The 19,558-nt window shown below is 43.7% G+C and overlaps 1 protein-coding gene across 1 annotated transcript in view; it reads left to right on the top strand.

The window, feature by feature from the left end:
* The window catches only part of UBTD2 (ubiquitin domain containing 2), a 387,402-nt gene extending 375,361 nt beyond the window's left edge, over nucleotides 1-12,041 (top strand). The window contains exon 3 of the mRNA XM_086931587.1: nucleotides 11,090-12,041. Coding sequence (XP_086787713.1) covers nucleotides 11,090-11,487 — 398 coding nt within the window. The 3' untranslated portion in view covers nucleotides 11,488-12,041. The remainder of the gene's footprint in view (nucleotides 1-11,089) is intronic.
* The last annotated feature ends 7,517 nt before the right edge of the window (nucleotides 12,042-19,558 follow it).

Raw genomic sequence — 19,558 nt, 5'->3', positions numbered from 1 at the left:
TTACTACTTCTACATTAGTCCACTGCAGTCCTATTGGTCACTTTCAAATATGAGTTGCCTCTCAAATGTACAAAACACAGCAAAAAGCAATATAAACACACCACTTTAACTCTTGTCATTGAGAATGCCAGAACTGTAAAGTCTCAAGATTCTGATAGTGCTCCATTGGGATTAAAATGACAGAAATGCACTGTTTAGATGCATTTAACCTAACACACCATGCATATGTGTAATCATGTTTCGTTCTTAGTTTTCGTTTTTAAAATATAAGGGAACCTTTGTCCTTCCTTCAAATTATACACGTTGGTGTGTGTGCATTAGTTTGAGTTTTGTTCTAATCCGTCATCTAAGAAATATTTCAGAATACTGAAATCTAAAGACCTCTAGCTGTGACCCTTGCCTCCCACCCTCTCCAACAGGGTCGGGTGTCAAAAGTATTTAATTTCAGGAGCACCCCATGTTATTCACCTCTCCTTACATAGTTGGTTCTCTTTGATCTTCGTTATTTATTGTATTTAAGTCAACGTGTTACCCTTTTATTGGTAGGGTTTACCGGCGTATTAGTCTTTCATTTATCCTCTGTTACTACTGCGTGCTAATTTTGTGACTACCCTTGTGTTTCACTGTTCAGCTATCATTTTATTTATTTTCCGTAAGTTTTTCATAGATTTTTGGTTAATTTTCTTTGTTCCGTGTACTATGAATCAATCTAAGCTCCTTTCAAAACCTGTTTGTTTAAATAAAAAAAAATGATGTGCCCCTTGATGCAGGCTCAGGTGAAATTAGCAGTTATATGTGATTTCATAGAAAAACAATTTCATGAAATGCTATTACTGAGAAACCATTTCACCCAGTCTGTTTAATGGGACTGTGCTGCATGAATGCCATTTACCATTTCATAGAAACCAATTCATAAACTGCCTTTATTTCTAAATTGACTTTTGCATTCTTATTTTTTGATCTTGATAAAGAGTTTGCTTTTTTGGTTTTCTACCAGGTTCACATTGATCCTTTATCCCTATATACCCATTATCTATAAATGACACCTCTGTTTTATGAAATTATGTTGTGTTTGGGAGGAAATCCTCCCCACCCACACTCCTCCTCTTATGATATATAATTTACATATTTATTTTTCAAGAAATTCACTCACTGATGCCATTAGGACAGCTTCCTTAAAGCAACAAGGATGTGAAAAGATAGATGTTTGTATGTGTATATATATATGTATGTATATATCCTACTGACAGTCGCTTATAACTTTGCGGTTTCACGAATCTGTCTGTAATTTTCAAAACTAGTTTGCCATTCACTTCAGCTGCTGTCTGGAAAGTGTGTATCGAGGTAATTCATCAAGTGGGGTCCGAGAAGAAGGGGGGGGGGGGGGTTCCAAAACGCATTTTCCCATGCAGTTTCCTATATGGGTTTTAGACATGACTGCGGCCTGAGCCGCTGAACGGAATTTCTCCAATTTAGACAAAAAGCTAGATCTTGGTCCAGCAACAGTGCTTTTTGTAATTTGGTGTAAATATAGAGACGCTGATCCCACCTGCAGTCCTAAGATAGGTGTCTAATGACAAACCTTAGCACGAAATCCATTTGGACCTCTGTAACTGGGGCCTTTCCCTTTCTCCTGCATTGATGTTGTGTGTTTGAGCTTACATGTGGTGGCAAGGTGAATGTGTGCTGTATGAATTGCCTTCTACATGGCTGCATTCTACAAGACACATGATGGTGCCCTACTGCTCAACTCTGCGACTCCATAGCTGTTTCACTGGTGTCAAGTTTCCACCCACAATATGCATTCAACTCACAGCAATGCAGGAACCAAAAAAGACCTAAACTGCTTAACAAAACTGATAGATGTGCTACCAAATCTGCCAAGAGGCATCAGATTCGACTCTTAGTGTCGGGATTGTTTGGGGCCCAGTGGTCACCCATAGCTTACTGCACTCTGAGTAAATTCCAGTCCCCAAATTGCTGTTTGGAACGTTGGATCCATTGGGTGTATTCGGTTTTGTATGCTATTACACCAAACCCAAATTTCTACTGCGACTTGCTGTCCACAAGGTACAGGCTCACTAAAGTCCAATACACTAAGAGGAACCCACTGTGTGCTAGCTTTTTTAAAAGTCCTGTTTGAACATTAAATCACTTGCCACTTATAGCTAGAGTCCCAATAGTTCTTTTAACTGAGAACTGCTATTTTCACTTTGGGTAAGTTGTTCCAGGCACCCTAAAACCTTTGTTGTCCAGTTTGTGAGAAGCAGTGGCAGAGTGATCCTGCACTATAACAGCTACAGTAGAGATGTCTCTGGGCTACTGGGACCCAGTAAAAATTAGTAATTCTGAATTAGTTTTTTCCGATATTCGTTTTTCCCGAAATTCGTTTTTCCGCTTTTTCGCTGTGCAAGGTTGCTTACAAAAGCTCATAAAACACAGTAAGTGGAATTTTCAATGGAAAAAAGGGTGAAAGGATGGATTGAAGGGTGAAATTATATATTGAAAAACAGAAGGTTTTAAGGATGGATGCTTGGAATGGTGAACACATGGATGCTTAGAAACATGAAAGAATGCTTGTAAGGGTCTGAAGGAAGAATAGAGAGGTGTACGGATTGATGGATGGAATAAAAGATGAAAGTGTTAGTGGGCAGATTTTGGATGAAGGAAGGGTGAAAATGAAGGACGAGTGCACAAAAAGATAGAAGCAATAACTGATGGATGGGTGAAAGAGCGGTTTTAATGCTGAAAACGTTAAATTACCTTTAACGATAATGGGGTAACCCAGTAACCCTCAGAACCTGGGTAGGTATGCAAGGGAAAAAAACAATGGTTCTGTTGGAAATCACATGTAGTTAATTAAGCGTACTTAATACATATTATTTACATTGATCATTAAATGTTATAAAGCAGCACACACAACACAACTTAATTCGGAATCTTCTCTGTATCATTCCAATTTTAATATATGTACCGACACAGCTTCGTTGTGTGTGTTGCTTTACAACATTTAATGATCAATGTAAATAATACGTATTAAGTACGCTTAATTAATTACACGTGATTACCAACAGAACCATTGTTTTTTCGCTCGAAAACGTTAAATGAACAATGGATGAGATGAATGAAGTAGTGGCACCAAGCCTGGCTGAAGAGTGGTTTTTAGTGCATTTTCAGTCTTCCCTCATGGACATGCCCTTTGATGGCTCTCGTCTCTTTAGAAAGAAAATGGATTCAGCATTAGAGCGCTTTAAAGATAGCAGAGCTACGGACAGGTCCTTGGACTTGTCCCAATCTGCCCTCCCCCTTTCGTGTCCACAGAAGGGGTCTCCAACAGCGTCCATACCTTCCCAGCCAACACAGCTTTTTGTGGCAGAGTGCGCAGGTCCCACAGTTAGCATGGGATAGTCAGCCAGCGGTCGAGTCAGTCCAACACCACCCCACCCCCGGCAGCCGCTTCCTCCAAACCTCTTTATTTTGCCCTTCGATCATCATGGACATCCAGTGGATGGTAGGATACACCATCATCTGTACTGCTGACGGTCAGTGACATCAGACCGTTGGGTTCTCCAGATAGTTCAAAGGGGCTACACCCTGCCCTGTGTGACTACCCCACCACTCATGCCACCCACTTCCAATCGACCGACGGAGGACCATCTTTCCTTGCTCCGTCAAGAACTGCAAGCTCTCTTGGCCAAGGAAGCCATAGAGAAGGTGGGTGTATCAGAAGTAGGTTGTGGTCGTTATTCCTGCTACTTTATGCTGCCAAAAAAACCAGAGGAATTTGTCTTACCCTTGATTTTCGCCTTCTCAACCTCTTGAAGAAAGAGAAATTCAAAATGCTTATGCTTGCAGAAGTTCTGTTTCCCCTCAACCCGGGAGACTGACTGGTAGTGTTGGACTTGCAGGACGCATATTTCCACATCCCTGTCCTGGCTGGCCACAGGCATTACCTGAGGTTCACGGCGGACCAAGAGCATTTTCAGTTAGCTATGCTTCCATTCTGCTTTACCAGCACCCCCCAGGGTTTTCAAGAAAGTGATGGTGGTAGTTGCAGTTCATCTGCAGAGGTTGGGATTTTTAGTCTTGCCCTACTTTGAAGATTGGGTGTTAAAGGCTAGCTCATCACCGGCAGTCGTCTCTCACCTTCAGACTACAGCTAACCTCCTGCATTCCCTGGGTGTAACTATCAAAATGCCAAAGCTTCACCTGACTCCCTCTCTTAGAAGCTCCTTTTCACCTAATCAGTTCTCAAAACAGTGCATTTTCTTGCCTATCCTCCTGAGCTTTGAGTCAAGGTTATTAAGGCTATGATTCCAATATTTTGCCTCCATCCTGGATTTCGGAGAGACTGACTCTGAGGCTGCTGGTTCTCATGGCCTCATGTATCCTGCTGGTCACTCATGCCCGATGGCATATGGAGGCTCTGCAGTGGGACCTAAAGTCCCAGTGGGCTCAGCATCAGTGGGGAATCTCTTCAACATGATCCAGATCTCAGAGGGAACAGCAAGAAATCTGCATTGGCTAACGAACTGCGATTGGGTCAGTGGCAGACCCCCTCTCCCTTCCCCAACTGAAGCCCACTGTAGTGACAGATGCATCACTCCTGGGCTGGGCTGGCCACCAGAAGAGGTAGAGATCTGAGCCACTGGTCTCCAGAGTCCTAACTCCACATTGACCTTTTGATGCTCTGGATAATTCAATTGGCACTGATAGCCCTTCTTCCATTGATCAAGGTAAGACTAGTGGAGATGTTCAAGGACAACACCACCACCATGTAGTATTGCAACAAACAGGGTGGGGTTGTGGACCCTTTGTCTAGAGGCTCTGCGTCTCTGGATATGGCTTGAACATGAGGGCATTTCCCTGATGGATCAACACCAGTCGGGCTCTCTGAACGTCAGAGTGGACAAACGTACCTGCAGATGCCTAGGGGATCACAATTGACGTCCTCTTTCGGACGAGCTGTATGGTCTCTTTCATCAGTGGGGAGAGCCCTGGTAAAATGTGTTCGACACCACTGATAACGTGCAATGTCAGCAGTTTTGAGCACTGGAGTTTCCAATGCCACTCTAGCTCAAAGACTATCTTTTCGACTCGAATGGATCTCAGGCCTCATATACGCCTTCCAGCCAATACCACTCCTGGCCAAAGTTCTCAAGAAGATCGGGAATGGCCAGGCTCAAGTCATTCTTGGGGCTCTGGATTAGGCACAGTGAGTCTGGTTATAATGAGCTGTTGAGCTTTACAGTCAGTCTTTCAGTCAGACTGCCTCTTTGAAAGAATCTTCTGTGACAGCAACAGGGGAGGGTTCTGCACCTGAACCTGTGCACCGTCCACCTTCATGTGTGACGATTGAACGGAGACAGTTGACAGCTTTCTACCTTCCTCCTGAAGTCTGTAATGTTATTGTGGCAGCCAGGTGTCCCTCCACCAAATCGGCCTGCCGTTGGGATTCGTTTGTGTCATGTTGGTTCCAACTATGTTGGCCCCCCCTCTCTGCACATTTAGCAAAAGTTCTCATGTTCACATTGTCCTTCTCCCAGCAGGGCTCTGCTCTGGGCACGGTTAAGGGTTTCCTCTCTACCATCTCTGCATTCTTGCAGTTGCTGGGCCACCTGTTGTGGCTAGGTTCCTTAAAGGGTTGCAACATATGTTTCCACCTTGGCCCTTCATCATGCCTCATTTGTACCTCAACCTGGTCTTCACCTTTCTCATGTGTGCACCAATCAAGCCTCTGCACAATTGTCCTCTTACTCGCTTGCCTATAAAGACTGCCTTTTTAGTAGCCATCACATTGGCCAGGAGGGTTTGGGAACAAGTGCTCTCTGTGCACCCTCCTTATGCCACCTTTTTTTTACCCAGACAAGCTGGTTCTCTGTACACTTGCCTCTTTCCTTCCAAAGGTTGTGACCACTTTCCATGTAGGTCCGAACATCCCCCTGCTTACCTTCTTTACGCCGCCTCATCCCTCCAAGACCAACCCTGCAAGGGCTTGCGGGCTCACTCCACCAGAGCAAAGACTGTGACCACTGCTTTAACTTGTGACTTGTCCGCGGGACATCTGTCATGCAGCAACATGAGCCTCACTGCACACTTTCACCGAACACTACTGCCTGGATAAACAAGTCTGTTGTGATGGGCATTTTGCCCTTTTGGTCCTGTGGACTTTCTGATCTAATTGGTCTCTAAGTCCCACCTCTGAGGAGGTATTAGTGGGGTATCTAATTTAAGGTGAGCAATCTGTTCTTAGAAGTCTCTATCGGATGAACACGTTGCTACTTAAAACTCCTTATCTGGTTGAGACTCTATATAGCAGTAGATTCCTTATCAACCCACCAGTCTTCCCTGCTCTGTGAACCGATAATGGTATAGAAAACATCCTCATAAGGGCCTTAGTTTGTCACACCAGTGGTCGGTGCTCATCATGACTCGATGCACCTGAGGTGGAAAGTTGCGAAAGTCACTGACAACAGCACACCCGGGTGACTCCTATGTGGGTATCGTGCAGATCACGTCCGACGACACCACTCTCAGTTGAATGATGACACCTACTGGTGCGCAGGGGTACTGCTTGAGAATCCACCTGATCCAGCCTGACGCCTGCCGATTGATTGTTTCATGGTAAGGAATGTGTGGTTAGGTAGTTTCTAGACAAGTAACTTGTTCGTCAGTCTCATTTGCTTGCTTCTTATTCAACGGATTATCTTCCTCTTCTTGAGTTTGTCTCTCCACCAGAGCATGACTTCTTTGTCATCCTTTTCATTGGATGAGTTGTATCCTTCCAGTGCATGCATTCAGAGAACTACTGTTTTCTCTTACTTTCAGCACTGCAGTGGAGTTCATGTTTTCTTACTCTCTCCCTCCATTTGTGCTGCTGTCTCAGTCACACTTTGACCCTCTGTTTTGCTATCGCACTCCCTGCTCCTCTGTGGCTTCCCACTCCCCACGCCGCTCAGCTTTAAAAACAAACAAAAAAAAGCATTTGCAATGCAATAGGTCTCGCATTAGGAAAGTTTGAGCTATTGGTATTGTAAATGACAATTTTTTTATTTGTTTTGTTTTTGAAAATAGCGATATTAATAGCTTTGTCAATTACAATGCCAATAGTTATAACTTTCGCAAATGTGACACCTATAGCATTTGTAATGCAATATGTGTTGTATTTACGTGACTTACATGTATTGATATTACAAATAACAATGGCTTTTAACTTTTTTCCAATAATTAATACTTAAATGAAAGTTATTGTAATTTATAATGGCAATAGCTTAAAGTTTTGTAAATAACGTTTGTGAAGATTATGTTCAGCGTATTTTATTGTGACAAATCCAAGAACAGAAGTGAAATATTAATATATTTTTGTTACATTTGTAATAAAGCTTGAAACATTGAGAGAACATATTTGAACCAGGTGTTGTTGAATGGTTGCACAGATTGATGCTGTGGTGACGCTGAGTGATGTTGTGATGGCGAACGAGTGATGCTGTGGCGTTCAGTGATGCTGTGGCGTTCAGTGATGCTGTGGTAGCGCATAGTGATGTTGTGGTGCCCCTGAGTGATGCTATGGTTGTCCGGAGTGATGCTGTATGATATGTTTTGTTTTGTTTTGTTATGCTATGCTATGTTTTGCTATCCTATGCTTTGAATTGTTATGCTATGCCATGCTGTCTTTTGTTATGCCATGCTATGTTTTGTTTTGCTATTCTATGCTTTGCTATGCTATGATTTGTTATGCTATGCTATGTTTTGTTGTGTTTTATTATGCTATGCTTTGTTTTGCTATGCTATGTTTTGTTTTGCTATGCTAGGTTTTGTTATGCTATGCTTTTTTTGTGTTTGATATGCTATGTTTTGTTGTGTTTTGTTAAGATATGTTTTGTTTTGCTATGTTTTGTTATGCTATGTGTTATGTTATGCTTTGTTTTGTTATGCTATGTTTTGTTTTACTATCCTATGCTTTGTTGTGTTATGCTATGTTTAGTTTTGCTATCCTATGCTTTGTTTTGTTATGCTATGTTTTGTTGTGTTTTGTTATGCTATGCTTTGTTGTGTTTTATTATGCTATGCTTTGTGTTTTGCTATGCTATGCTTTGTGTTTTGCTATGCTATGCTTTGTGTTTTGCTATGCTTTGTTTTGCTATCCTATGCTTTTGTTTTGTTATGCTATGTTTTGCTATCCTACGCTTTTTTGTTATGCTATGCTATGTTATGCTGGTGAGGGGGTGTGAGGGGGTGCGTTAGGGTGAGGGGGTGTGTGAGGGTGAGGGGTGTGAGGGGGTGTGTCAGGGGTGTGAGGAAGAGGGTGCAGGGTTGTGAGGGGGAGGGTGTGGGGTTGTGAGGGGGAGGGTGTGAGGTTGAGGGTAAGGGTGAGGGGATATGAGGGTGTGGGGATATGAGGGTGTGGGGCAGTGGGTGTGAGGGTGAGGGTGTGGGTGAGGGTGTGTGTGAGGGTGAGAGGGTGTGAGGGTGAGAGGGTGAGTGAGGGTGAGAGGGTGAGTGAGGGTGAGTGAGGGTGAGTGAGGGTGAGTGAGGGTGAGTGAGGGTGAGCGGGTGAGTGAGGGTGAGCGGGTGAGTGAGGGTGAGAGGGTGAGTGAGGGTGAGAGGGTGAGTGAGGGTGAGAGGGTGAGTGAGGGTGAGAGGGTGAGTGAGGGTGAGAGGGTGAGTGAGGGTGAGAGGGTGAGTGAGGGTGAGAGGGTGAGAGGGTGAGTGAGTGAGGGTGAGAGGGTGAGTGAGTGAGGGTGAGAGGGTGAGTGAGGGTGAGTGAGTGAGGGTGAGAGGGTGAGGGTGAGGGTGAGTGGGTGAGGGTGAGTGGGTGAGTGGGTGAGTGAGCATGAGTGGGTGAGTGAGGATGAGTGGGTGAGTGAGGGTGAGTGAGTGAGGGTGAGAGGGTGAGTGAGGGTGAGAGGGGGTGTGTGAGGGTGAGGGGGGTGTGAGGGTGAGGGGGTGTGAGGGTTAGGGGGTGTGAGAGGTGTGAGGGTAGGTGAGGGGGTGTGAGGGTGGGTGAGGGTGTGTGGGGGTGAGGGTGTGTGAGGGTGAGTGTGTGTGAGGGTGAGAGGGTGTGTGAGGGTGAGAGGGGGGATGTGGGGGGTTGAGGGTGTGTGAGGGTCAGTGGGGGGTTAAGGGTGTGTGAGGGTGACTGAGGGGGTGAGAGGGTGAGGAGGGGTGAGAGGGTGAGGAGGGGTGAGCGGGTGAGGAGGGGTGAAAGTGTGTGAGGGTCCGAAGTAAATTTTGGCAGGGCAGACATCACAAGACAGAGAGAAAAGACTGCGTGGTGACTGAGTTGGTCAGTTTCAGAATCAGGAGGGGCAGAATTTGCATGCGAGGGATCAACGTGTCTAGAGGCAAAGCATAGCGGATGTAGCATTGCAGCTAGCAAATCAAGTGTTTTCAAGTTGTGTCCCTAGAGAGATGACAATACAGCAACAGCATTTGAGGAGCAAGGCTACTGTAAACAAGCACGGTAGGCTTTCACTTTCGTCCAGAAAATAAAACGAGAAAGATGCAGAGAACGCCGAACAAAACACGGCTTCCCCGCGAAATGGATGCAAAACAACAAAGCTCTCGGCATTGCGGGGGTGGGGTGGCGGAGGAGCGGGAGCGCATTCCTTTTTAAGTCTGATGGGGGTGCGGGGCAGCGGCTTGGGAGCGGATTCCTTTGAAGTCTGATGCCGCGGCCGATGGTGTTTGATGTGCATGCGCCTGCCTCACATGAACAGTACGCAATCCGCAGGCTAGGTATACTTTTCGGACTGCTTACTATAATCTCGCCTATTCAATTCCTAACGGGATAGAATAGTCGAGACCTAAAAAGTAATATTCCTCCCTTCCTTCCTCTTTCCATTGCTCTTGCTCACCTCCCTGTTTGCCTCTGCAGCTTATCAGAAGTGTTGAATTGCTCCCCCACTCTTCCATCGCTCCACGCACTCCTGCCCCATCTGTTTTTTTTGGTTTGTTCTCTTTTTAACTTTTAAAAATTAGCCCAGGGGCTGCAATTCACTGAGGGCTGCCTGTTTTTGTAAAATTGCTTATTCTTTTTATTTTATTTCATTGAGTTATTTATTTTAATTTACTGCTCCAAGGAGGTTAGGTGGCAAAATGACATTGTGCCTGGAAGGAGGTAAATCAGTGCCCCGACCCTGCTTGACCTCTGAGCAGCAGATATATATCAAATTGTACTTTCGTGCTACCATGTGAGACACGTGACTGGACGTATCCTGCTTTTTGATCCTTCACCTCATCAAGAGTGAAAAGCTGTGTCATCCACGGTCTACTATAGACCAGAGATCGATGGCACTTGGTAATGGTAACCAGCAGTGGCTGCGGAGCGTATTCATTTCATGGTGGCAGTCACATTCACCTGGCTGCCCTCACACTGACCCATATATGTTTAACATTCTCTTTGCTGTGTAGCACCTCGTACATTGCATGTGAAAATGAAGCCACGTGTGGTTAGTTTTAGGCTATGGGAAACAATTAACAAGTGCAAAGTGAAGCATATGTAATCCATATTCACCCGAGTCCTCTTTTTCCCTAAAGAACTCTATATTTGACCAGAATAGCAATTTCTAAATAGCTGATCTAAACGTTCTCATCACTCAACTATCCGCAGAAGTGAAAAAACATATACTGATCAGGTTGTTGTTCTTTGTCTAGTGGAAACAGATGCTGCGCTGATAAAAATGAACAGGGCTTTTCTATGTGGAAATACTATAAAACGCATAAAAGAGCCTCTCAGGGTAATTTGTTTTGTCCTACAGGCAGTGTTTGCATATCTTCCTATGCCTCTGTTCTTAGCAGATGCCAAGAAACCTTGATGGTAAAGTATCTGCACTCAGGCACAACAGCTGTCTTCGATTAGAAGCTCTCTAGCCCTGCAAGGTCTCATACGATTCATTTTTATGTTTGTGTTTCTAAAATAGAGTTGAATTAGATCGAGGCACTGGAAAGCATGCACATTAGTAATTCATAGATGTCTTCACAATGGATCAGGAAATATCCTCTTAATTCGCCATGATTGCTTAATCAATAAGACGCAGCCAGACCAAATGGATGTTGTGTTCATTGCCTGTGTTTTCTGTTCCCTTAGGTGCACTGACTGAATGTTATGACGAATTGGGCAATAGATACCAGCTTCCCGTCTACTGCCTGGCACCTCCAATCAATATGATTGAAGAAAAGAGCGACATTGAGACTCTGGATATCCCCGAACCAAACCCCAATTCCGGTCACGAATGCCAGCTCCGCTTGCGCCTCTCCACAGGCAAAGACCTCAAGCTTCTGGTCCGCAGCACGGACACGGTCTACCACATGAAGCGGCGCCTGCACACCACGGAGGGCGTGGAGCCCACCAGCCAGCGTTGGTTTTTCTCTGGCCGGCCGCTCACAGACAAAATGCGACTGGAGGAGCTGAAGATCCCCAGGGACTACGTGGTGCAAGTCATCGTTAGCCAGCCATTACCAAACCCAACACCGGTGGAAAATTGACCGGATCTACGAACGGTTCCTATAAAACACCCCCGCGTTTCCCCCTCCGTCTCCCAACCCCACCCCCTCCCGCCCTTCTTTAGATGTGGTCATTTCCACTTCTGTTTTTAAAAATATCTGCCTGCTGAGAAATCTCGAAAGAATGACCAATTAGGCGGAAATGGGAGGGAGGGGGAAGAAAACCAAATTCCATCTGTGATGGAGATGTGTGAAGAGAAGGAACCCGAGAGCAGAGCTGGCCATAGTTGGTGTACTTGATCTGTGATATTTCTAAAGATGACATTCAGCAACTTTTTATGAATTTCAAAAGTTTTTTTTAACGTTCTAGAATGTTTTGACTGTCAGTGGGGCATTTATCTATGAAAGGACGCACTTTTGATGAACAGTGTATGTAGATATGTAGTTTGGAAATCAATATGCTCCCAGAATCTACTATGAAGTGTGCATTATGTACTGCTCATCCAAAAAAAAAGTAAGGACATGTTAGGTCTTTTACGCTTTTGCTTCCTTTTGTTTTTGCTTTGCTCTGTTTTTTAAACTCTTTTTATCTACTACCCTTTGTGCATTTATTTGATGAAGTGGGGAAAAGTGAGTACACCTGGGAAGCTACTGCCTAAACGTTGCTGGTTCCAAAATAATACAGCAACTGCCATTCTGTCATAAGATCGCCCTTAATTTCTGCAACTGCAAAAGAGATCGTACCTATGGGTAGGCTTGGCTTCTCGGATGGTAATTTGCTGTTGCAGTGATGCTTAATCAGTCAGCCGTGTACAATTGACTTGGTGTACAAGGCTGAGCCCATAACAAAATATCTTTCTTACTTCTAAGTCCAGGCCTACTGCCTTCAAGATGAAGTTGGTGGGCATACACAGATGGGGCTGTCTCTTGCAATGCAGATGGTCTCAAGTACAGCACACAAATACATCCATTTTGTTTTGACCAGGTGGCACCTGTTCCGGCCAAACACCCGTCCCGAAACAACCAACTGAAAGTGATTCCCTTTTATGCAGCTCTGTAAATTGGACAAAAACCTTCTCATGTCTGTTCTTGGAAGTTGGGAATCTTTTTTGACCCATCTTCTGTCACTCATTACTTCCTAAGTTCTGTTCGTTTTGTAGGTTAGCAGTTTCAAGGTACATCAGATTGGCACATTGGCACATTGGCAAATCTTTTTGGAAGCTGACCCTCGTATGTTCTGTTTACAGTCCCTGGTATGTCAACACTGCATGCAAGCATTTGTTTACGATTTTTTTTGTGCTCGTACTTTTAAGACTTGTTGACATTGGTGGTCAGACCTCGTCAAAGCAACGCCCTGCCTTGCAGCCCACAGGTGAGTGTGAGAAAATGGCCTCTTGAGCACTGATCCAAGTTAGTGCACATAGCCAAACAGGTTTCCCTGGGGGTCCTTAGCTTTCCTGAAAAGCAGGGCCAGAGTGACAAGGCAGTCTTTAAAGGGTATGTTTTAAGTGTTAAGCATATTAACAAAAAAAACCAACACTGCAGTGGAATTAAATGTGGAAACTACATTTTGTAAAATAGGAAAGACCGCCTAACACGGTGGTATTAAAAAAAATATATATAAGAATAGCAATATTTGATGTCAATACAAAGGGGAAAATAATTCGTAAAAATGAAGGAGAAGAGTGGAAATACATTAAAATGATGCCCGAGACTGCAGTACCTTGACTGAAACATCCCCATGAGGTCTTTGGGACTTAGAGATGTTAAATGAGGGAAATGGGGCCAATCAGAAGAAGGCTTCACGCAGTACCAAATGGGTGGGGAACTTCGTTAGCTTGATGTGATGTTTCTTGCACCCTTTATAGGGACCTTTTAGCAAAAGTACAAACTCATCTTTAGTGCTCTGTCCTCTTCCCAACATTGCTAGGGTAGAGTTGCCCTGCAGCCCTCACATTGGCTACGTTCTTCAGTGCAGCTCCTTAGTCAGCAGGAGTATCTCATGGCACAGGAGGACTCCTCTTACTGTTTCATGATTCTTCTGAGCCAGACTTGTAAGTACTTTAGGGGTTTTTCAACAGGCATTCCACTTTGTTGCAGATCCTCTGCGAACTGCAACTTTCTGTGGGCTGAAGGCCTTTGTGTTTTCCCAGCACATGCCTCCTGGATGCTTTCCCAGTATTTACAAGTCGAGATAGGTCACTGGAACATGTCTGCAGACTGGCACTCCCAGTCCTGAAAAAAAATGTAGATATAGCGACAAAGTACAAAGATCCCTCTGTGGTCAACTGGCAGACAGTATAATTCATTCTTGCACATAGAGGGAGGCTTCTCCTCCTATGTTTAAGAAACATCCAAAGACCCACTGGGCTAAGCAGGGACCTTCAAAGTTGAAACTAGCATACCATTAATAGGTGACCATAAACCAAGCTGCAAAATGCTTTCAGACACCCCACTACCACTTGTACGCCATAGCGTTTAGTTTCTTCACCTTATTCATGCTAAGATTCTTGCAAACTGGTTAGTCTCTTAAATTTCCCAAATAGAGTAGGACATCAGAGAAGCTAAATAGTCTAGTCTCCCTCTCCCTTTTAAACCCAGTTATTATCGTGTTCACCATTTTTCATTAGAGGGAATCCAGTGCCTCCTGTCAACAATATCCCAGAATAGTCCACTGCGGATTGGAACCTGAGTGTAGTAGAATGAATGCACTCCAGTGTGACCAGAGCTACGAAATTCACCCCTTTTCCTATTTGCACTCAGACTGTCTCCCCTATCCTTTTCCTTGACATTGTTTATGTTCCATTTGAAAATAGGCAGCAGATGCTCTCCCTGGAAGGCTGTCAAAAGGAGAGACCTGAAACTGGTTCTGTTCAACAAGTGTAGAAAGACTGCAGCTCAACTGTGTCTCTCGTTGGGTAACTATAGCTGGCTTACCCACAACAGAGTGTTAATGTGCATCAAGATTTTCGTGTCGATTTGAATTGTCAAAACTTGGAGACAAGTCAGTACAAAAGTAACATTTTTATTTTTTAGAGACAGGAGTCTGTAGCATCCTTTCTCTGAAAATAGTGCAGCCTGCGCCGAGCGATAAGGTGGAACCAGGGAATTGTCTGTGCTCTTCCCCCGGACTGGGAACAGAAACCAGCCCTAGCAGGCTGGCAATTTCACTCGACGGGCCCTGTGGAGGGAGGAGTTTGGGGTGGGGCTAGTGACCAGCACCGCTGCTGCTTTTGTTATGGGGCAGATATTGCAGCACTGCTGCAAAGCCAGCACCCAGTTGCACAACCAGCTACTACGGGTCAAAAAGCGTCCAGCACCCTTCCAGCCCTCTGGAAAAACTCCCGGTACCCCTGCCCTGCGGCCAGTCCGGCCACAATAGTAGTAGGTGGCGGCCTACACACCGGGAATAAAAGTGTAATGTTTTTGAAGTGCACATGAACCTGCGCTCTGTTATGTTCTATTATGTTATGTAATAGATGGCTAAATCTGATTCATTAAGATGCGGGTGCATGATTCTAATGCTTTAGCAGGGGAAAAAATAGTCGAGTTCTAAATCGAAAAAGGCAGAAGAAAACTTGTAATGTATGTACATTTCCTCACAGTAAGTTTAGGGCGTTTTAAGGTATAGACAAAGTGGGCAGCTGCCCAGGGCCTCCACTTTACAAGGGGTTCACTTGAGAGGGAACTTTCGCTCCCGATAACTTGCGTATATTTCTGAATCTCAGGCCTTCATATTCAAAATATTTAGGCATCACAGGACTTGAGTTAGCAATAAATCCCGTAGCACAAGTGAAATTTCTTCCAAGCAGGGCCCACCCCCAAATCCTTAAGATGACTTTTTCTGCAGGCATTAGCTCAGTGGTTTGTGTTTTCAACAGCGGCATTTTGGAACGAGGACGTACTCTCATAGTTGCAGGTTTTAAGCTGTGGGGATGACATCATCAAGGGAAAGATGTATCTGATCCGACCTGGTAGTGGGATATTTAATATAGATTCTTTCTCTGCTCAACACTAAGTTCTGAACCTGGTGCCGCCACACCATAATATTGTGTTTTGCTCTAAAGATTCATCAAACCCTGGATTGCCTGGAGGTGCACACAGCCTGACAAGAAGGCACGGTGTGCTTTGGCAGATCTGTATGTATGTATATGGTGTTTACAGATCTCAAACCTAGCTACAAAGCAATGGAGTGCTCTGCAACATAAGGGAGATGGGGTTACAAGTTATTACCAGGGTAATTGGTAAACGAGAGAATGTTTTTTTAGAATATTAGGGTCTGGGTAAAGAAGTAATTGGGGAGATATTAAGGTGTGGCAAGATGCTGTGCAAAAAATGGTCTTTGTTTACTTGCCGAAATATAGGAGGGATAGTTTTTGGGGAGGGAAGGTAACTGGGAAGTAGAATTCGATATAAATTACTCACTGTAGTGACGTTTGAATTTCCAGTCCTAAGGGTCCCCCTTTGGCCAAAACACTGATCTGCTCTTCAAGTTCTCTTGTCTCACAAAATCGGTGCAAACGGATGGAAAAAGACCTGGCCTCGGGGTAGGCCATCAGCGGTGTTCCCAGATGGGGCTCTGTAGCCATCCACACTGTCTTATTGCTTTCCTTCTGGCGTTGACCAGAAAGGCTCTCTGGGTCCCTGACAAAGTAAGGGGTGTCCTGCACTACTCGCCTGCATAGCGAGCTTTGGTACTTGGAGTACAAGGCTCACTTAGGTGAGTAATTGTTTTTTTCTTTTCCCTAGGCACATATTTACTTCAGTCTAGATTAAAAACGTGTTTATTCGCAAATGTCAAGGTTTAGGAGAAAAAAGTTCATCAGTGCCAGGAACGTTTTGTGGGGACCATTAAATCATTGGCCTGATGCACAAGATACATTGCCGAAGTCTCATCACATTGTGCCTGTACTAAACACATCATATTTCCATAATCCAAGATGAATAGCTTCCATTTTGCAAACGTCAGTTTGGCAGGAGCTCAGCCTAATTATGCAAGTGGCCGATGACTAATCCCTTCTGGCAGACAGTTCAAGTGTCCGGGTCATTTCTCAAGTAAACATTTATTTCTAATGATCACCTAACTGTTCGCGCTGCCAATTCCTGTATAGCAGCGCTGCCTCTTAGTACACACCACTACTGTTGTACCGTTAAAGTTTCGAAACCGCATTCCAATAGTATGAGCACATTAGCACCTACAAGAAATACCATCAAATGAAGACGAGCACCACAGGAAAATCAGATTTCGTTTTTTAAATTTTTATTCAAAGCAAAGTTACACTATCTTTAAATGTGTTAAGATATCTGATCTGCGTATCCCTTCTACAGGTTTTTGGACCTACCATACCTGCATGTGGGTTCCCTTTTCTTTCCCTCCACTTAGTGATGCCTGAGCATTATCACCTTTCTTCCAATTTGGATTGCAAAAGTGCTAGAGACAGATTTGCTGCCTTTTTTTTTCGTTCTTCTCTACCATGTTATTTCCTTTCTTCTTTTTTCTCTACCATGTTATTTCCTTTCTTCATTTTTTTCTTCCATGTTATTATTTCCTTGATCAACGCCTTTTGCCTTACCTTGTCACGGGGACCCAATAGGTCCTCATTGCCTAGCATTGAGCAGTCCGTCATTTGAGATGCTGTTCCGTGCCTCTTACTTTCTCATGACTCCTCACCTCAGCGGATGCTAAACAGCAGCCAAGCACAATAAGCGGTGCCCTTCCTCCCAGGAACGTGGGTTTCATTCTTAGGTGTTCTTGGCATCTGCTGGGGAGGGCAGTCTGGAACTGTGCACAAAGCTCGGACAGAGCTGGCAGTAACGCTTCCCACTGAAGTCTGATATCCTGGCTCGTGCTCACTCTGCCCAGCTGAGCAGTTCCAACATCAAGAGGAGCAGTCATTGGACATTGGAATTAGCCCGTGGGTCCAGTATGTTGCTGGGGTTGGGGGGAGTTATATTGAGTATCTGTCTCCGTGAAACCAGTGCCCTTCGTCAATTACTTAGGATGTTTTCTAAGATCAACTGTACTTTTAGTACATATATGAAACGTTATGAGTCATATTGACATGTTTTTTTTATTCCTGCGTTCTTTCTAAATGTGGCCCATTTCCCCAGGGCTAATTTTTGTTTGCTTAAAATGTGAAATAAAAATAGAGCCGTAGGTGTAGTTTCAACCACACTCTCAATCCTCCCCAAAAGCATTCCTATTTACAGGTTCCTCCCCTTTTTCTGTCAATCATTTTGGAAAGGCGTTCATTATTACAAGCTCATAGGCCGCTTTGGTTGTTTTGTTATTGTTGATGGCTTTTCTTTTCAGACATATTTGCTCTAGAGGTCTCTGGAGCATTTCAAGTTTCTTTCAGAACAAATACTCCATTTAGCAGCATCAAGAAACTCTAAACTGACCTGAGTGTGCATCGTGTGTATTGAACCTCGCTTGGGACTGTGGCACAACGGAAATGCATACCACGCACACTATACACATTGATAGAGCAAATCAGATATACATAGCCATGTACTGTTGCAGGTAGGTGTACACGCTCAATTATTTTCTCAGGATTTACATTCACTGTCGTAGAGGTGGCTGGGATTAGGTATTACTGAACATTAGTTTAACTTTATCCATAAGTGATGGATTTTCATCATGGGATCGTCATGAACTAATAAAATATCCACTCCACCATTCTCAATTAAATGGTAACTAAATTCTTTGTATGTTAAAACGTTGCTCAAATACCGATCTGTCTTGAAGGTTTTTACCCTAAATATTTACACATTCTCATGCAAGGTATAGTGCATTCAAACTAACATCTTGAGTTTGGATATTTTTGAGCCACTTCTTTTTTTCATCATAGTGATGGGGCAAGTGAAATAATGTTCCTGTATGTGTAAAATGTCTCTTTCAATCAGCGTTTGCACACATGTGTAAATGCGCGCAATAATTCATCTGCCATTTGTACTGTTTGGGAACCTTTACTCCCTGTTACACCAGATATTCTTACTTTATAATGTGCTTATCAATTTAGTTGTGACAGGATCAAGTTTTCTCTGTCTTGAGCAGCAATGAAGATAAAGATTCTTAGTTATGTGTACCTTCTAATGTTTGGAATACGTATATATTCACAGAAAAAAAACTGTAAACAAGATGTTTTTCTTTTTATATGTGTGTTCCCTCATCAAAGTAGTGTTATTCTGTTTTGAGCTTGCAGAACCAAAAATAACCCTGGCGCTATTTTTGTCCGTGAATGTCTGCTTTTTTTTTTTTAGTGATGCACTTCACTCTGCCTGGCATTTGACCATGTGCAGGGAAGCAGGTGGCAGGGACTGGTCAGCAGCTACCAGAACCATCACCCAACAATAGCATTATTGCCTCACTTTTTTTTAAAGACTTTTCATGAAAATCTTGATTTTCAGAATTTGCAGCTTTCTGAAAATTATAATTTTGTGAAAATGGTGTCTGTTTCAAAATACAAAATATATACTGTGTTGTGCATTTCTAGGAAAACGTGGCTTTACTGTGGCAAATGTATTTTTTCGGTACTTTGGTCGCTTTTTAAATGCTTCTTGGATGTGCATTGGAATTGGGCTCCTCTCATAATGCCTCTTGCCTATAGAACTCTTTTTTTCCAAGATGTTAAAATTATGACGATGATACAAATCACAATTTTCAAGCTGTCCGGAAAAAATGTGACCCTTTTCATCAGCCAGTCACATGTTTTGAAAAATTGAAATGTGACTGACGGAGACTGGGATTTTACAAGCGAGTTAATCTGACATTATAAGCACAAAAGTGAACCCTTTTAAGGCCATAGTCTCCCTTTTGTAACTCTTACTTTTTCAAAACCTACTAGACTGATTTACAAAAAAAAGATAAGTACACTTTATGGATACAGTCCACATTCATGCCAATTTTGCCTGAACTTCACTTAGCGGTTTTTGCTGTAGCCGTGAGCAAACATTTGCTTTAAGGGCTAAAAGGGGAACCAATCTTTTTCTACCCCTTCTCTCTCTCTTTTAACTTTTTTTCCCCTCAAGGAACTGCATGAAAGTATTATACCAGTCTGCAGAAAACTTTGTTTACCAGGAGATTTAGTAGGACATCTAAGACCGTGCCACA

The sequence above is a fragment of the Lissotriton vulgaris genome, chromosome 7 (genome assembly GCF_964263255.1).
Source record: "Lissotriton vulgaris chromosome 7, aLisVul1.2, whole genome shotgun sequence".
NCBI classification, from domain to species: Eukaryota; Metazoa; Chordata; class Amphibia; order Caudata; family Salamandridae; genus Lissotriton; species Lissotriton vulgaris.
Note: the sequence above shows the minus strand (reverse complement) of the source record. Positions and strands in the feature narration are given on the sequence as shown.